The 17,576-nt window shown below is 45.8% G+C and overlaps 1 protein-coding gene across 6 annotated transcripts in view; it reads right to left on the bottom strand.

Annotated features, from left to right (window-relative positions):
• Window positions 1–1,169: 1,169 nt before the first annotated feature.
• WDR25 (WD repeat domain 25) overlaps window positions 1,170–17,576 on the bottom strand; it is a 152,158-nt gene continuing 135,751 nt past the window's right edge. For 3 of the 6 annotated variants that reach the window (XM_025391752.1, XM_025391746.1, XM_025391753.1), the window contains 3 exons: window positions 5,758–5,928; window positions 2,255–2,395; window positions 1,170–1,651 (listed from right to left, as the gene is read on the bottom strand). In XM_025391752.1, coding sequence (XP_025247537.1) covers window positions 1,430–1,651; window positions 2,255–2,395; window positions 5,758–5,928 — 534 coding nt within the window. In that variant the 3' untranslated portion in view covers window positions 1,170–1,429. The remainder of the gene's footprint in view (window positions 1,652–2,254; window positions 2,396–5,757; window positions 5,929–17,576) is intronic. The other 3 variants (XM_025391748.1, XM_025391749.1, XM_025391747.1) reach the window with 1 other exon arrangement.

Below are 17,576 nucleotides of genomic sequence, written 5' to 3'. Positions count from 1 at the left end.
CCAGGGGATCCCACTCACCCTGTCCTCAAGGCACAGTAGGGGGACACTGGGGCCATGCCCTCAGCACCCCCAGTGCTCAGCTCCAGCTTCCTCTCCCCCAGACAGGCACACAGTAGGTGCTGTAGACCCGGATGCCTGCCATGTGTCAGGCTCTGCAGTGACTGTCGGGCAGGAGGGTTCAGCCCTCAGAAGCCCCACCTCGGGGCCTTTGCACAGCTCCTCCCTCGTCTGGGATACTCCTCCAGAGGAGCCCAGGGATCCCAAGGACCCCCTGGACACACTGACACACAGATCTTCACCTACCGGCTCCAGGCCAGCTTCAGCCCCCTCCTAGGACACTCCCAACAGACTTGACCTTCTCTGACCCTAGCTGTGAGCCTGCAGGCTGGCTCTTCCGATGCCCCACTTTACAGATGCGGAGATGAACCTGGGAGAGGAGTGGTGCCTTGCCTTGCCTCTGCTATGGCGACAGTGGAGTGGGGACAGAATCAGGGGGAGGGGAAGCCAAGTGCCCACCTCTTCCTGCATCCCCCACTGCTCTGGTCCATGGGCGGCCTCTTCACATTCTCTGCCTTTCTCCACTGACTCCCCTGCCAGGGACACCATCTTCACCAAGTTGAGGTCTGCCTCCTCCAGGAAGCCTTCCAAGGTACCCGTGGGCCCCACCTTCACCTGTCAGCAGATCCCTGGGCTCCTGGAGTGGCCCCTCAGTTACAATTCTGTTGGGGTTTCCATCTAGTCAGCCTGTGCAGGCACCTGGGGAGCCAGGCCTCCTCCCAGCCCAGCTCCTCCAGGCTCCTCAAGGGTCCCTCCCTCACTTCTCCACGAGGCTCCCTCAGCAGGTGAGCACACCTGCGTGTGCAGCACGCACACTGGTGGGGCAAGAGGCGGCCCAAGGGGCCCAGGGCTTGGGCCAACCAGGGGCCCAGCTGGCCACAGTCCTGGGGAGTGCAAGCGGCTGGGGCCTGTGAGGCTGGTGGGGCACTGAGCTCCAACAGAATCCCTGAGGGCAGACCAAAGACCCAGACTACCCCCACTTCAGGACTCCCTTGCTGGGACCCCCAGAGCGGGATGATCCCATCTCAAGCTCGCACAGTTCTCTCTGTCTCCAGAGCTCCAGCAGGCCTGGGAGGAAGGAGGTGAGAAGAAGCCGCTAATGCAAACTTATTGCTGAAAACACTTAACAAATAGCAAAACACATGTTTATTAGGCATCGCCGGCCGCCTGCCAGGCGCTTTCACTATTGTAGTCCTCACACTCCTGAGGCAAACAGACTTTTGTCCCCACTTTACAGATGAGGAAACTGAGGCTCAGAGGGTGGTACCCAGGACCCACAGCCAACCTCTGTGCTCATTCCTCTCATACACCCTTGAGGAAGAGGGGAGTCCCAGAGCCCAGCTGGCAACAGGAAGGTTCAGTGACACAAAGCTCAGTGCCAGATCTTCATGTCCCCTCCCCAGGAGCAGGTGGCGAGGACGGAGGGCAGCACGGGGTGGTAGGTGGTGCCGACACAGGCCTGCGTGTGCCCCTGCAGCGTGCATGCCCGGCTGGCCGTGCGGAAGCTGTACATCAGGACCCGGCCATCGGCGCTGCCCGTCACCAGCAGGTCACCGCCTGGGGAGCACTCACAGCCCACTGAGTAGCCCTCCACCTGCAGAGAGGGACACAGCGGGTGAGTAGGCTGCACCTGTCAAGCTGGGGTGAGTACGCCCATTCTACAGAGGAACAGGCCAAAGCCCCAAGCTGACAGAGCAGAGCTGGGCTTCACACCCCATTCCCTGAGGTCAAAGCCCAAGTCCCACCCGTGAGGCTGTAGAGCCCTAATGCGGGCTCACATCCCAAGGCCAGTTCAGCAAATCCAGGGAGATCAGCTCCAGCCCAGCTGAGGGGTCTGGCCTCAGGGACAGTCACCCAGCCCCCAGCCCTTCACCCCATCAAGGCTGGCCTGCGGAAAGGGGAGGGTGCAGAAATGACACCCATGACCATTCTGTCCTGTTCCCGCCACCCACCTCTGAGACCTGTCTGTGTGAGCCAACTACTGCTTCCTGCCCAGTACCTGGGCCCTGGGGTGAGGACCAGATGTGGCTCAGGGACTTGAAGAGATAGCAGGCCACATGGCATGCGCTCACCCAGGAAACAGAAAGCAGGATCCGCCCAGACAGAAGCTCCATGCACCCTGGGGCCCATATCCAGGACTGCCAGGAGGCTTGGGGCTGGGGCTCAGCATTCGCCTGGGAGACAAGGACAGAAGTACCTTGTGCCCTTCATAGCGCCGCCGTCTGCTCATCCGGTAGGGCCACACAGTGGAGAAAAGGGCCAGGTAGTTGCCATTGGTCTGTGCCAGGAACACGGGCTCTCTCGGGTGTAAGGCGAGGCTGGGGCAGGTGAACCTCTCCTGAGAAAAGCAGAGCCACAAATGGGTCGGAGAAGACACCCCCTACCCGGCACTGTGGTCTGAGGGGAAGCTCAGCTCCAGCTTCCCCTCCCACAGACAGGCACACAGTAGGTGCTGTAGACCTGGGGCCTGCTTCCAGACCCTTGCTGGGTGTCTCCATTGGTTTCCTATCGCTGCCATGACAAATCGCCACAAGCTTGGTGGCTCAAGACACACACATTTTACATCACACAGTTCTGCAAGTCAGAAGTCTGAAAGCGGCTTCACTGGGCTGAACTCAAGATGTTGGCGGGGCTGCACTTCTTTCTGGAGGCTAGAGGGAACCCAAATTTCCTCCATGTTTCCCAGCTTCTACAACCTGCCTGTGTCCCTGTGGCAGGCAGGAAAAAGCCCCCCAAAATATACCCATGTTCTAATTCCTGAAACCTGTGAATGTTACCTTACAGGGTCAAAACCAAGGGTCTCTGCAGACATAATTAAGGATTCTGAGATAAGGAGATGATCCTATGTCACGCTACATGCAGTCACGTGCAGCCTTACAGAAAGGAAGCCAAGGCTGGACGTGGTGGCTCACGCCTGTATCCCAGGACTTTGGGATGCTGAGACGGGCGGATCTCTTGAGCCCAGGAGTTCAACACCAGCCTGGGCAACACAGCAAAACCCCCATCTCTACAAAAGAAAAAAAAAAAAAAAAGAAACAAAGGGAAGGTGCAGAGATGTGACACAGTGAAGGTGGTGTGAAGACGCTGGCTTGGAGGGCTGGAGAGATGCAGACACAAGCCAGGAATGCCGGCTGTCACCAAAAGCCAGAAGAGGCCAGGAGGGATTCTCCCCTTGACACTCCAGAGGGAGCACACCCTGCCAACAACTTGATTTCAGCCCAATCAAACTTAATGTTGATTACGAACTTCAGGCCTCCAGAACTGTGAGGGAATAAGTTTGTGTTCTTCCAGCCACCAAGTTTGTGTAATTTGTCACACAAGGATAGAAAAGGAATCTACATGCCCATCTCGCCACCTCCACAGTGAGTCCTCAGGGACAGCCCAGCCCAGCCCAGCCCAGGGACCCACACAGCCAAAATGCACAGTAAGTGAGGAGGTAAGTGGCCAAATGAGAAAAGAAATGCAAGCACAAACCTCAAAACACAGGGGCACGAGATCTCACTGCTTCATTGACATGGTCCTACAGAAAGCACCCCTAAACTGCCCCCTCAAGCTGGCTTTACATTGTTCTAACTATTCTCCCTAGGCCACACTCTCTAAGAGAGCCCAAACTCAGAGGGCAAAGTGGGGAGCAGCAGGAAGCACAGCTGCAGGCTGATGTGCCCATCAGAGGCACAGAGGCTGCCACGGTCAGACAACGAGCTGCCGGTGTGATGGTGCCAGGCTGAGCACCTGTTCCCTCCGCACAGACAGCGTGCAGTGTAACTACAGTTCAGGCACAAGGCACCTTCATCTGCCTCACTTCCCCTGGGCTCCCGGAGGCAGGACACCCTCAGAGGTCCAATGTGCCCCTCCAGCTCCCCACCAGGGCCTGTCCTGCCCAGTGGGTTGCCCTGGGACACCCTGCAGTGGACGTCTAGAAGCAGGTTTGCTCAGGGCCACTTAGAACCCATTGAGAACAAGGAAAAGGCAGGGAGGAAAAGAAGGTGTATACAGGATAGGTATTTCATGTACACCCACATATATCATATACATGACATAAAGTTTTAAATTCGGAGATTAGTCATGGATTAGTTGAAATCTCAAAAGATGATGATGATGATGATGGTGATGATGATGATGATGATGATGGTGATGATGGCGGTGTTAGTGGTGATGACGATGGTAGCGGTGGTGGTGGTGATGATGGTATAACAGAGATGGTGGTGGTGACAATCATGGTGGTGACGGTGTGACAGAGGTAATGGTGGTGGTGGTGCTAGACATGCTGGTGACAGTGGTGGTGATAGAGATAGTGTGGTGTTGGTGTTGATGGTGGTACTGATAAGAGATGGTAGTGGTGACAGAGATGTGGTGTAATGGCAGTGATCGTGGTGGCAGTGATACAATTGGTGGTAGTGACAGAGATGGTGGTGGTGATAGAGTGGTGGTGATGGTGGTGGTGCAGCAACAGAGATGCTGGTGACAGTGAAGGTGACAGAGATGGCAGTGGGGATGATGGTGATGGCGGTGGTGATAGAAATGGTGTGGTGGTGAGAACGAGAGTGGTGATGGTGACAGTGATGATGATGGTGGTACGGGAGATAAAGAGGATGGTGGTGATGGTGGTGGCGGTGATGATGGTGGTGATGGTGGTGGGTATACACATGGTGATGCTGATGCTGATGGTGGCAGTGCTAGTGATAACAGTGGTGGCAGTGATGGTGGTGGTGTGGTGGTGACAATGATGGTGATGAGTATAGAGATGGTGATGGTGATGCTGATGGTGCTGGTGATAATGGTGGTGACGGTGATGACAGGAGTGGTGGTGGTGACAATGATGACAGTGGTGGTGGGTATAGAGACAGTGATGCTGATGGTGATACTGTTGATGGTGGCAGTGATGACACTGGTGGTGGGTATAGAGACAGTGATGCTGATGGTGCTGGTGATAATGGTGGTGGTAATGATGGTGGTGATGATAGGAGTGGTGGTAGTGACAATGATGACAGTGGTGGTGGTGGGTATAGAGACAGTGATGCTGATGATGGTACTGGTGGTGACGATGATGGTGGCAGTGATGACACTGGTGGTGGCAGTGATGTTGATGGTGGTGGTGGTAATGACAGTTAAAGTACAGAAGCACTCCCTGTGCCTGGCACTGTGCTATACCCTTTACAAGCATTCTCTCTCTCTCTTAATTCTCAAAACTATTTTCTCATAAAAAAGTGAGAATCAAAGAGGCTAAATAGCAGGTCCAGGGCTCTCTGCCTTAGAAGGTCCTAGTGAATCCAGAACCTTAATGCAGGTGTTCTAACTGTGGGGCCCCTGCTCTGAACTCCTGGGCTACATCACCTGCCAATGCCACTGAGGGCCAGAAATCCCTTCTGAGTAGCTGGTTGTGGTGGCAGTGGGAGGGTGGGGTTTCTCAGGTTGCACTGCCACGTTCCCCATTGATCTGGACTGAACTGCCCCCCGCCCCGACCCTTACACTGTGGGGTGGCCGTGCTGGCACAAGAATAGCAGAAGGAGATTGCATCTGGAAGCCCACAGCAAGCTCTCCATGTGTGCGGTAGGCTGAGACCTGCCTACCCCCCTCCTGGAGATTTCAGTCAAGTGAGTCTCCTCCCACAGAAGGGACCTGGGACCTCAGATAGATCAGAACTACACGGATACACTCTGTGGCTGAAACTGACAGCAATGCCAAGTGGGATTTCTTACGTGAAAAATCTGGTTGGAGATTTTGGCAGAGGTCCGGAAATCCCAGGCAATAATGGTGCGGTCAGCTGAGTCACGGGTGGAAGCATCTGTGCTGCTCAGGAACTCGGAGCCTTCCCGGAGGAACAGGATGTCCAAGGTCTGCTGGATGGTCGCCTTGTAGCTTCTCATCACCTGCAAGAGTGGACACCAGTCATGCTGGCAGGCCTGGGAGCACGGACAAGCTCCTGCCCAGGGAAGGCCAAGGACTCAGTGGGCAGGCGGGTTTAGTGAAGTCTATGCTGGATCATACACACCCAGGCTGAGCAGCATCCTCAAGCCATATGTGGAATCATGGACCCTCCCGCCCCACACCCAGGCTAGTGTCTGTCAACTTCTCAGCCCCCCTGCTCTATTGCCACATGGGCCCAGAAAGGCATTCCTACCACCCCTTGAGAGCAGCAGGATCCCAGGGAAAGTGCTAAGGGAAGGGCCCTTCACTCGCCAAGGGCACCTTGAGAGCATATTGACATCCATCAACACTGGGGTCATGTTTTGAGTGGGTCTTGCTTCTGAAGATGTCACATAATTCACAGCTTGCAAAGTCCCAGATTGTTGTCCCTGGAGGAGCCATAGTAATGCAGGAACAAGTGTGCTTAGGGACAGACCATAAAGCCAGAATCACAGGCCATATTTTAGCTTTAACGACACTTTGTATTGTTTTAGCATCATCACCGATACTTCACAGTCTCCTGTCTCATAAACTGACTTTATTAAGTATCGAGCAGTTGTTTTTCCTTTCTTAGAGGATTTTATCACATTCAGCCTCTGCTCTCAAATATCCAGCTCTGGTGGGGGGATGGAGAAGGGTCCCAGGACTAGCAAGTAGCTCCACTTAACAAACTCACAGAGCACAGGACTTTAATTACAATATAGAAATAACATGCTGGGCACCCACTCACCACCACGGAAGCACAGCAAGGTCTCAAGTTGGTCAGAGGGGCCAGCCGGTCCCTTTACCAGTTCCTGGGGCGCCACCATGTGGCTGCAGCATAAACAGTTCAGTCCCTGGGCCCCACCAGCTCAAAATGAGCCATCTTGACTTTTTAATTGGAGTTCACACCTTTCAAATTTTGCAGACATATTTTCTATCATCCTCCTTAAAATGTATATGTCAAATTCACATTAAATGTGGCACTCCATAATTTCAGTTTAGGTTAGAGGAGGAGGAGGTTGAGACCCATTCTCTGGATGAGGTTCACTGAGGCCCAGAAAGAGGTAGGGATGTGCTCAAGGTCACATGGCCGGGGCATGGTGGAGCCTCTTCCGCCTCCCACGGCTTCCCTGGGACCCACAGTTCATTTTCCTGCTGGTCAATTCCTGCCTCCTGCCTCTGTAATTCCTCGGGGAGGGTGGGCAGCAGATGACTGTTCTTCTCTGAGCCTCTTCCAAAGCAACCCTCAACTAAGGAGATTTCAGAGAGGGCCCCTTGAAGCCTAAACAATGATCCAGGGGTGGAAAAAACAGTTTTCTGAATGCAGGACAGGGAGACAAGCTGCCCCTCACAGCACAGCTGCCTGCCTTCCTCCGCGCACTGGATTCTGCATGCCCGTGCCTGCTCTATCCTCCCACGTGGCCTTAATACCACCGCCCCCACCAGCCTCAACACTTCGATCTCTAAGAGGCGGACCCAGGGAAAGAATGAGGAAGATGACGGCCCTCCCTGCCACTCACTGAGTGCCCGTTAGGTGCTGGCCCCTGGCTGGGGGGTTCACATAAGTTATCTCATGACAAGAGCCCCACAGGTAGCTTCTCTCGATGGGCATGAAGTCTCAGAGACAGGCAACTTGCCCAGGAGCCAAGAACCACCTGCATGCCCCTGCCAATGCACCACCTGCCTCCCAAGACAAAGTTTTTGAGGAGAACCAAAACAGTTGTTCCGTACATTTTCTGAGAATGGATGGAAATGGCCCAATTCATTAGAGTGTCATAAAAGTGAATGGCTGGGAAACAAGCCGTGTTATGGGCGATCCCTGCCAATAATGTGGCTGCAAGTGGAAGGCTGGCCTTTGAAGTGATCGCCGCCGAACATGATTTACTCGCCTTCACAACTGCTCGTGCCCCAGGAAAGAGCAAAGGGGCCATTTGTGTGTCTAGCTGGTGGGTTTTATGGCAACCTTAATTACACCAACAGCTGGCATGGGACGGTGCTACCCGAGCCTAACGAGCTGGATCCAAAAGGGAGCCTCGCTCAGACTCTTCTGGCAACTGCGGGCCCCTGGTGGAGAAGCAGGGACATGGTCTTAGGGAAAGCAAAAGATCGATCATGACACATGCAGGGGTTATGTCCCTACAATCTGCCCACTACTTGGCCTGCCAGCAAACCTGGGTGACGCTGGGCTGCTGCCGACTCGTCCAGAGCAATCTTGGGTTCCTGCCACTTCCAGGGTGCACAGGGTTGGGGATGGTCACTGGGCTCCAATCTTGGCCCACTAAGATTCACTATGTGCCTGGGGAAGGTTCATTCCCTCCCTGGGCCTAGTTTTTGAGTCATCAACACTCAGGCACCTCTGAGCCTCTAAGTACTCCTGGTCCTCAGAAAGGACTGGCGGATGCACCCAGCTATCCCTCACCCCATGCTGCCAGTCCTCTGCATGCAGATCTGAAGGACAGGAGGTGGGCAGGCATTGCTCTGGGCTCACACGCAGCCCTGTGCTCCTTTAGCTGCCCACCTCAGCCACCTGCCTAAGCCACAGGACTGTGAGCTCCTGGCACAGATGCCCTGCTGCCCACATTTCTGGGTCATCCTTGGCTAGCACGGGGTCTGCCCCCTGCAGGCATCAGTAAGGCGTGTCAAATTGATGCTGGATAAGTGAGTGGATGCATAAATGAATGAGTGAATGAACAAAAGGTCAACTACTTTAAAAGAAGCAATCCAGGGTCCTCTGGCTCCCAGCAACATCCTAGCACACAGGGCTAAGGCAACACACAAAAGCCTTTGCCACTGGCTCTCCCAGGACCCCCAGGTGAGATGGCATTCACTCACAGGTCCTTCCCATGGCCCTGACTGAGCCAGCCCCTGCCCTACCCCTCAGACTTGGAGACAAAGGAAAGCTGCTCCAAGACCTTGGTGGGAGGTGGGGCACAGCTGGACTGTGCTCCATGCTGCAGCCTCACAAGAGCCAAGAGCCCAGAGGTGGGTGGGGCCTCTCCTGGCCCTTGGATGAGCAGGGGTGAGATGCCAAGTGGGAGGGTCCAAGTACTTAGGCAGACACCCTGGGGACCTGAGCCTGGCAGCCTATTACCGGCTGCATCACTGGGGCAAGTAACTTCCGTCTGTTCTTCAGTCTCCATACCTGTAAAGTAGGGGTAACAACAGGACCTCCAGCTGAGGAAGTAAGGGTGATGTGCCCAGCTAAATGCCCAACACATATGAGCCTGATGCTTGTAAACCTTCTCCTCCCCAGCCAGCCAGAGCTAGAGTCCCTAGGATAGAGCTGTGAGTTCTTGGGCAACTCTCAATAATAGATGTATTGTCTTCTTCTAGTGCCAAGATGCAAGGCAAAGTGGAAAGGTAGCACAGGGCCCACTGCTTTGGTTTAAACTCGCAAAAGCAGAAGCTGCCAATCACACAGGATGGTGGCTATCAAAAGCAATTGACATTTACATTCAACAAAGTAAACCATAACTATGAGGAAAAACATGATTCAATTTCTCTACAACCTGGGGCTAGGGAAAACTTTCCCAGTTATGACTCCAAAGCCAGAAGCAGTAAGAGAAAAGTTGAATAAATTGGACTATATAAAAACAATAATAATTTAAAAAAAATACTTTGGGATGGCAGAAAGCAAGCAAGTAAATAAATAAATAATAAGGAAAGCAAAAAAGACAAGTAGGAGAAATATTTACCACTTCTATTACAGGCAAAGGTCACTATCTGTAATATACAGATGGTCCCTAAAAATAGACGAAAAAGACCAATAGCTCTACAGAAAAACAGGCAAGTAAACAGAGCTCAGAAAAAAGGAAATGGTCCTTCCACTTTGCTCATAACAAAAGCAATGCAAATTTAAATCACATAGAGATACCATTACTTGCCTATCAAATTAACAAAATCCAAAAGTTTTGCAACACCCTTGTTATGTGGCTCTGGGGGTGTTAGGTATCTACATATGGCTGCCAGAAATGCAAATGGTACAAGCCCTGTGCAGAAAGGATTTACACAACTTTGAGCAAAATAACATATGCATCGTTACTCGGCAATACGCATGACCCAGCAACCCCACTTTTAAGAACTAATCCTAAACACACTGGCAAAATCCCAAAGAGATATAAGCACAATGCCACTGAAAGCAGCACTATTTGTAAAAATAAAAAACAGGGAACAACCCAATGTTCATCAAGAAAGGACTGGCTGAATAAATTTCGGTACACTAATACTCTGGACCACTATGCTGTTGTAAAAAAGAATGAGGAACATATCCTGCTATGGAGTGATCTCCAGGACACATTGTTCAGTAAAAAAAAATCCAAAGTGGGAGAAAAAAAGTGTGTAAAGTAAGAAGAGGTGATAGGAACATGTGTGTGTGTTTGCTTCCACTGAGAAGCAATAAGAAGACAAATGAGAAACTAAAATAAGTAAATAAATATGATTGCCTTAAGAGGAAGGGAGGGGAGCAGACTGGGGGAGACAGAGTTAGAAGTGGAACATGGATGATTTCTCGAAATGCACCTTGTTTTGCAGATTTGACTCTAGAATTCCGTAAAGAGCCAGTCAGAAAATATTTTGGGTTTTGTAGGCCATATATAGTCACTGTTATATATACTTCTCTTTCTCTCTCTCTCTCTCTCTGTATGTGTGTGTGTGTCTGTGTGTTTGTTGGAGCTGGTTAAAAATGTAAAAACCATTCTCAGCTCAAAGACCATATAAAAACAGGTCACAGGCCAGATAAGGCCCATCAACCATAGTTTGCCAATCCTTTCTCTGGACCCACGTACACATTTTATTAAATTATGCAACAAAATTAACTTAAAAAGCAATCTCTAAAATGTGAAAGCAAAATTAGGCAAACAAAATTAACCACGTATTGATTTGGTAGCTTAACTGCACAAATAAGATTTCTTTTAAAAGACCTGAAGCACAGTAATTTAATGGTTAAATTAAATGGTTAGTTGAATATACATTATTAATAGAAAACAGCAATATGGTGGTAAAGCCTAATTAGATACACATTGTGAACAAAGAGAACTGCAAGAAATCTTAAAGTGTTTTCAGTTGTTTCATTGTTAGTGTCAATATATATAAAAGAAATGTGTTAAGGCAGATGGAAATTTAAAATTTTTAGCATAAAAGAGATTTTAAAAATATAAAAACAAAAAGTAAAGAAAATTCTGTAATCCTAAATTTGAATTGGAAAAATCAGTATAAACAATAATATATTTTGTCTTCACAATGAAAATATTTCCCAGCTCTGTCCACAGAAGGAGTGTGGAAACAATCAGTAAACTCTGCACCTGGATTATAGTCCCTAAGCCCAGCTAAATTGACCAGAAGTGACATAGATAATAGACCAAGACATGAAAAGTTATCATAACTCCATAACATATGTTTAAGAAGGTAGAGGAGAGAGTGACCATGGTAAGTAGAGAATGGAAGAGAATGTATATATATACACACACTTGTGTGTATATATATACACACATACATATATGTAGTCTTTGGATATATGATTATACATGTTTTATAGAGAGAGACTATATGTATATATATAGACTACATAAATGATACAAAGACTATATGTAGATATAGAGATAGTCTTCCATATCTCTACTACCGTGGTCAGTCTTTCCTCTACCTTCTTAAACATATGTTATGGAGTTATAATAACTTTTAATGAATCATATATACATATATGATGCAAATCACACTTCTAGAGATGAAGTATGCAATGTTTGAGATAAATACATTAGATGGGATTAACAGCAGATGAGACACTGCAAAAGAAACCATTAGTAAACTAGAAGACATAGCAATTAAAATTATGCAACATGTACCACATAGAAAAAAATTCTAAACTTTAAAATGAACAAATCTAATGTAAACCTGAAATGGAGTAAACCCACTATGCCTCTCTCTCTCTCTCTCCCTCCTATAAATTACAAAAAAAAAAAAAACTTTGGACAAAATTTTAAAAGCAACTACCTGAAGACTTTGAAAAGTCAATAATAGCAGGTGGGTTGGGAAGGGAAGTCAAAATTTGAATAAAGACCAGTATGGCAGATGAGGTTCCTAATTGGTATTCACTTTTGTGTTTTAACTCCTGATGTTGACCCAAAGACTGACTGGATTAAGGCAGTACATAGAGTACATAGTGGGCATGGACAGCAAACATTCTAAAATAAATCCATCATTCTGCCCAAATGATCAATCTGAAGAAAAAATAAACAGAGCTATGGGGATCTATGGATAATATCAAAAGCTTAAACATTTTTGTCAACAGAGTTCTTTTTCTTTTTTTCTTTTTTGAAGATGGAGTCTCACTCTGTCCCCCAGGCTGGAGTGCAGTGGTACGATCTTGGCTCACTGCAACTTCCGCCTCCCAGGTTCAAGCGATTCTCCTGCCTCAGCCTCCTGAGTAGCTGGGACTACAGGCGCACGCTGCCATGCCCAGCTAGCTTTTTGTATTTTAGTAGACACAGGGTTTCACCATGTTGCCCAGGCTGGTCTCGAACTCCTGAGCTCAGACAATCCGCCCGCCTCAGCCTCCCAAAGTGCTAGGATTACAGGTGTGAGTCACCGCGGCTGGCCATCAACAGAGTTCTTAAAGAAGGTGAAGACAGCAGTACCCAAAAGAAAGAATATTTAAGGAAGTATTGAGTGAACTGTTCCCAAATTTGGTTAAAGGCACAAATTTACGAAGTCAAGAGGCTCTGCAACTACAAAGAGGATAAATTAAAAAGAAAAAACACAATACAAACCAAGTTCTGCATATCCCAATCAAACTGCTAAAAACCTCAAAGAAAAAACCTTGACAGTGCCCAGGGGAAAAAAAATGAAGAATTACACAGAGGAGAACAATTTGAAATACCACAAATTTCTCATCAGAAACTATGGAGACCAGAAAACAGTGGAATATACTGAAAGTGGTAAATTAGTGTCAACCCAAAATTGTACAGACAGCAAAAATATCTTTCAAGAATAAAGATAAAATGAAGACCTTTACAAATGAAGAAGACATAAGTGAATTTGTCATGAACAGACCTAACCTATCTAAAACAAATGCTAAAGGAAGTTCCTCAGGTTGACAGGAAATAATGCCAGAGGAAAACGGAGCTTCAGGGATGAAGGAACAGCAACAAAAAATGGTAAATGATTAGGTAAACATAAGAAACCATTTTTTTTCCACTTGTTATATGAAATATGTATGACTCTTGAAAAAAAAATATATAGCATTGTCTGGGAAGGGGATCTTCAATGTATGTAGATGTAACCCATATCACAATTTTAACATACAGGGTAAGGGGTAAAAAGGCTTATCTGGTTAGAAGAATCATATGTTTGTTTTGTTTGTTTGTTTGTTACTTTGTTTGAGACGGAGTCTCGCTCTGTTGCCCAGGCTGGAGTGCAGTGGTGCAATCTCAGCTCACTGCAACCTCCCCTTCCTGGATCCAAGTGATTCTCCTGCCTCAGCCCCAGGAGTAGCTGGGACTACAGGCGCATGCCACCACGCCTGGCTAATTTTTGTATTTTTAGTACAGGCGGGGTTTCTCCATGTTGGTCAGGCTGCTCTCGAACTCCTGACCTCAGGTGATCCGCCTGCCTCAGCCTCCCAAAGTGCTAGGATTACAGGCATGAGCCACCGCACCTGGCCTAGACGAATCGTACGTTTTACTTGAAGTGGTAAAATATTAACAATAAGTAGAATTGTGAAAAATTAGGCATGTATATTGTAGTCCTTACGGCAACAATTTAAAGGTATAATACAAAGAGACATAGCCCAAAAGCTAATAGATAAAATATGATATAATAAAAATGTTAAAATAATCCAAAGAAGGCAGAAAAAGAGGAAGTAGAATAAAAACAGAGGAGATATGTCAGGTGCAGTGGCTCATGCCTGTGGTCCCAGCTACTTGGGAAGCTGAAGTGGGAGGACTGCTTGAGCCCAGTAGGTCAAGGCTGCAGTGCTCTATGATCATACAACTGCACTTCAGCTTGGGTGACAGAGCGAGATCCCATCTCCTTTAAAAAAAAAAAAAAAAAAACAGAGGAGACAAATAGTAAAATAATAAAATGACAGGCCAAATTCAACCATAGCAATAATTACATTAAATATAAATTGTCTAAAATCTCCAACTAAAAGACAGATTGTCCAATTGGCTTTCAAATTAACATTTCAAAAGATCCAACTGTATCTAATCTACAAGGCAGCCACCTTAAATATAATAAAATACATAGCTTATAGGTAAAAGGATGAAAAAATATACCATATTAAAAATAACCAAATGAAGGCTGAAGTGACTATATTTATAGCAGGCAAAGTAGACTTCAGAACAAGTAAAACTGCCAGGAATAAGAGGAATACAACGAAAATGTAAAAGTGTCAATTCATCTAGCAGACATAACAACCCTAAATATGTATATACCTAATAACAGACTTTCAAAATACATGAAGCAAAAACTGATAGAATTGAAAGGAGAAACCATACAAGTCCACGATTTTACCTGCAGATATTAACACTCCTTTCTTTATAATAAATAACACAAATATTAATCAGTGCATTCATGTAAGGAAACTACACAAACCAGGAAAGGAACCACCAAAAGAGAATAAGCAAAACAATTGCCAAGTTTCACACAGAGCTAGGAATCTTTCATTTTCCCACCAGTTACAGGGGGAAAACCTTGAAATACACAGGGCATTGGATAGAGTACTCACAAGAGTATTACCTCAGAAATGAGGCAAAATTAGCCCTAGTCTAAAGGCTGTTTTGGTTCCACCAAACAAAGCCTAACAGCAAGCCTCAGAAAAATCAAACCATTATCAAGCAATACAACTGCATCCAAAAAATCTCTCAAATCATGTAAAGGACAACAAAATATTGAGTACCCAACAAGTAAAATTCACAATGTCTGGCATCCATTCAAAAGTTACCAGATCTGGAAAGGGGTAAGAAAATGCTTCCCATAATGAAAAAAAAAAATCTGTCAATAGAAACAGACCCATGAGTGACACAAATGATAGAATAAATAGAAAAGAGGTCAGACATGGCGGCTCACGTCTGTAATCCTGGAAGTTTGGTAGGCTGAGGCAGGTGGATCACCTGAGGTCAGAAGCTCGAGACCAGCCTGGCAAATATGATGAAGCCCCATCTCTACTAAAAATACAAAAAAAAAAAAAAAAAAAAGCGCCAGGTGTGGTGGCATGTGCCTGTAATCCCAGCTACTCAGGAGGCTGAGGCAGAATTGCTTGAACCCAGGAGGCAGAGATTGCAGTGAGCCAAGATTAGGCCACTGCACTCCAGCCTGGGTGACAGAGTGAGACTCAGTCTCGAAAATAATAATAATAATAATAAATAGAAAAGAACAATAAATCAGTTATAATTATATACTGTATGATCAAGAAGGTAGAATATAGTATGAAAAGGTTAAGGATAATACACATGAAAGACATCTTTTAAAGACCCAAATCAAACATGTAGAAGTGATATAAAACAATGTCTGCTACTAATAGATTAGAAATTGCATAATATATGATTACTAAATTTGAAGATATGGAAGAACAGAGGATCAGTGAGCAATGGAATAAATCCAAAAAACCTGAATATGAATATAAGTGAGACAGGGGGATGAGGGGTGGGGTTTCAGGGAAAACCAAAATTGAAAAAACTATGAACAAAAATTTTCCAAATTTGATTAAACTATAAACCCACCGATAAAAGACTATAATACATTGATTAAAACTATAAACACATAGATAAAAGAAACTAAACAAAGCCTAAGAAACATAGAGAAAATTACACCAAGGCCCATTGTTTAAATTGCTTGAAGCCAATGGTAAAGAGAAAAATCTTAAAAAGCAGACAGAGAAAAGATGCATTACATACAGAAAAGCAAAGATGAGAAATACAGCAGACTTCTCACTGGAAACAGAGCAAGCTAGTGACAATTGAGTGACATGTTTAAAGTACTGGAAGAGAAAAAAAAAATCATCCACCCCAAATTTTTTACCTACCATAAATATATTTTAGACAAAAGACAAACTAAAGACTTTTCTGGGCAAATAAAAGCAGAAATAATTTATCACTAGCAGACCAAAAATACAGGAAATGTTAAAGGAAATTCTTAAGGCATAAAGAAAATGATACCAGATCTAAATTTACACCCAAAAAAGTGAAAAGCAATGGAAATAATACATATGTAGGAAAATAGATAATACCTTTTTCTTATTAAAATATTTTAAAATTATTGGCTACTTCCAGCAAAAATAATAACAACGTATTACGGAGGTTGTAACATATGTAAGAGTTAAAAATGTATGCCAGCAACAGCACAATACATTGAGGGGAAAAATTGAGAATCTGTATATTGCTGTAACGTTCTTACAGAAAAAGACATATAATATGACTTAAAGGCAGACAATCATTTTTAAAAAAACAAACTCCACAACACAAAGCCACAGATGACAAATCAACAAAAAAAATTAGATGAAATCATAAAAATACTAAGTTAATCCAAGGGGAAAAAAAGGTTGGGGGAGAAGAGATGGAACAAATAAAAAAACATAGCAAGGTGGTAGATTTAAACCCAACCATATCAATAATCACAATAAATTAAAACAGGACAAATACCCTAGTTCGAAAGAAGAGATTGTTAGACAGGTTTAAAATAAGAAAGCAAGATCCAGCTATATGCTGCCTAAAAGAAACACACTTTAAATATAAAGATACAGATAGGTTAAAAGTAAAAAAGATACGCCGTGCTAACAATAATTAAAATAAGTCAGGAATGTCTACATTAATACCGAAACAGATTTCAAAGTAAAGAATAAAGGGATAAAGAGGGTCTTTTCATGGCTGGGTGCAGTGGCTCATGCCTGTAATCCTAGCACTTTGGGAGGCCGAGGCGGGAGGATCGCTTGAGCTCAGGAATTCAAGACCAGCCTGGGCAACATAGTGAGACTCTGTTTCAAAAAAAAGAAAAAAAAAAAAAAAAAAAAGAGCGTCCTTTCACAATGATAAAAGAATCAATTCATTAGGAGAACATAATAATCCTAATTGTGTATGCACCTAGTAACAACTTCAAAACAAACGCAGGAAAACAGAACTAAAAAAGGAAGTAGACAAATCCACTCTTATAGACACAAATTGCAAGCCTTGTCTTAGTGCATTCCTGCTGCTAGGACAAAATACCTTAGACTGAGCAATTTATAAATAACAGAAATTTACTTCTCCCATTTCTGGATGCTGGGAAGTCCAAGATTGAGGTGCCAGCAGATTCAGTATCTGGTGAGGGCTTGCACCTTCTTGCTTGTCCTCACATGGCAGAAGAGATGGAAGAGCAAAAAGGGCCCACCTTGTTCCCTCCAGCCCTTTTATAAAGGCATTATTAACTACACTAACAAATGTGGAGCCCTCATGACATAATCACCCCTGTACGTGCCCCACCCCCAATATCATCCCTTTGGGGTTTAAGTTCCAACATATAAATTTTGGAGGAATACATACATTCAAAGTACAGCACAGCTCCTGTAGAATAGACAGAAAAATCAGAAAGGATATAGAAAATTTAAATAACACTATCAACCAACTTGATGTAATTGACATTTATAGAACACTGTACCCAA

Source organism: Theropithecus gelada, chromosome 7b (genome assembly GCF_003255815.1).
Source record: "Theropithecus gelada isolate Dixy chromosome 7b, Tgel_1.0, whole genome shotgun sequence".
Lineage (NCBI taxonomy): Eukaryota > Metazoa > Chordata > Mammalia > Primates > Cercopithecidae > Theropithecus > Theropithecus gelada.
Note: the sequence above shows the minus strand (reverse complement) of the source record. Positions and strands in the feature narration are given on the sequence as shown.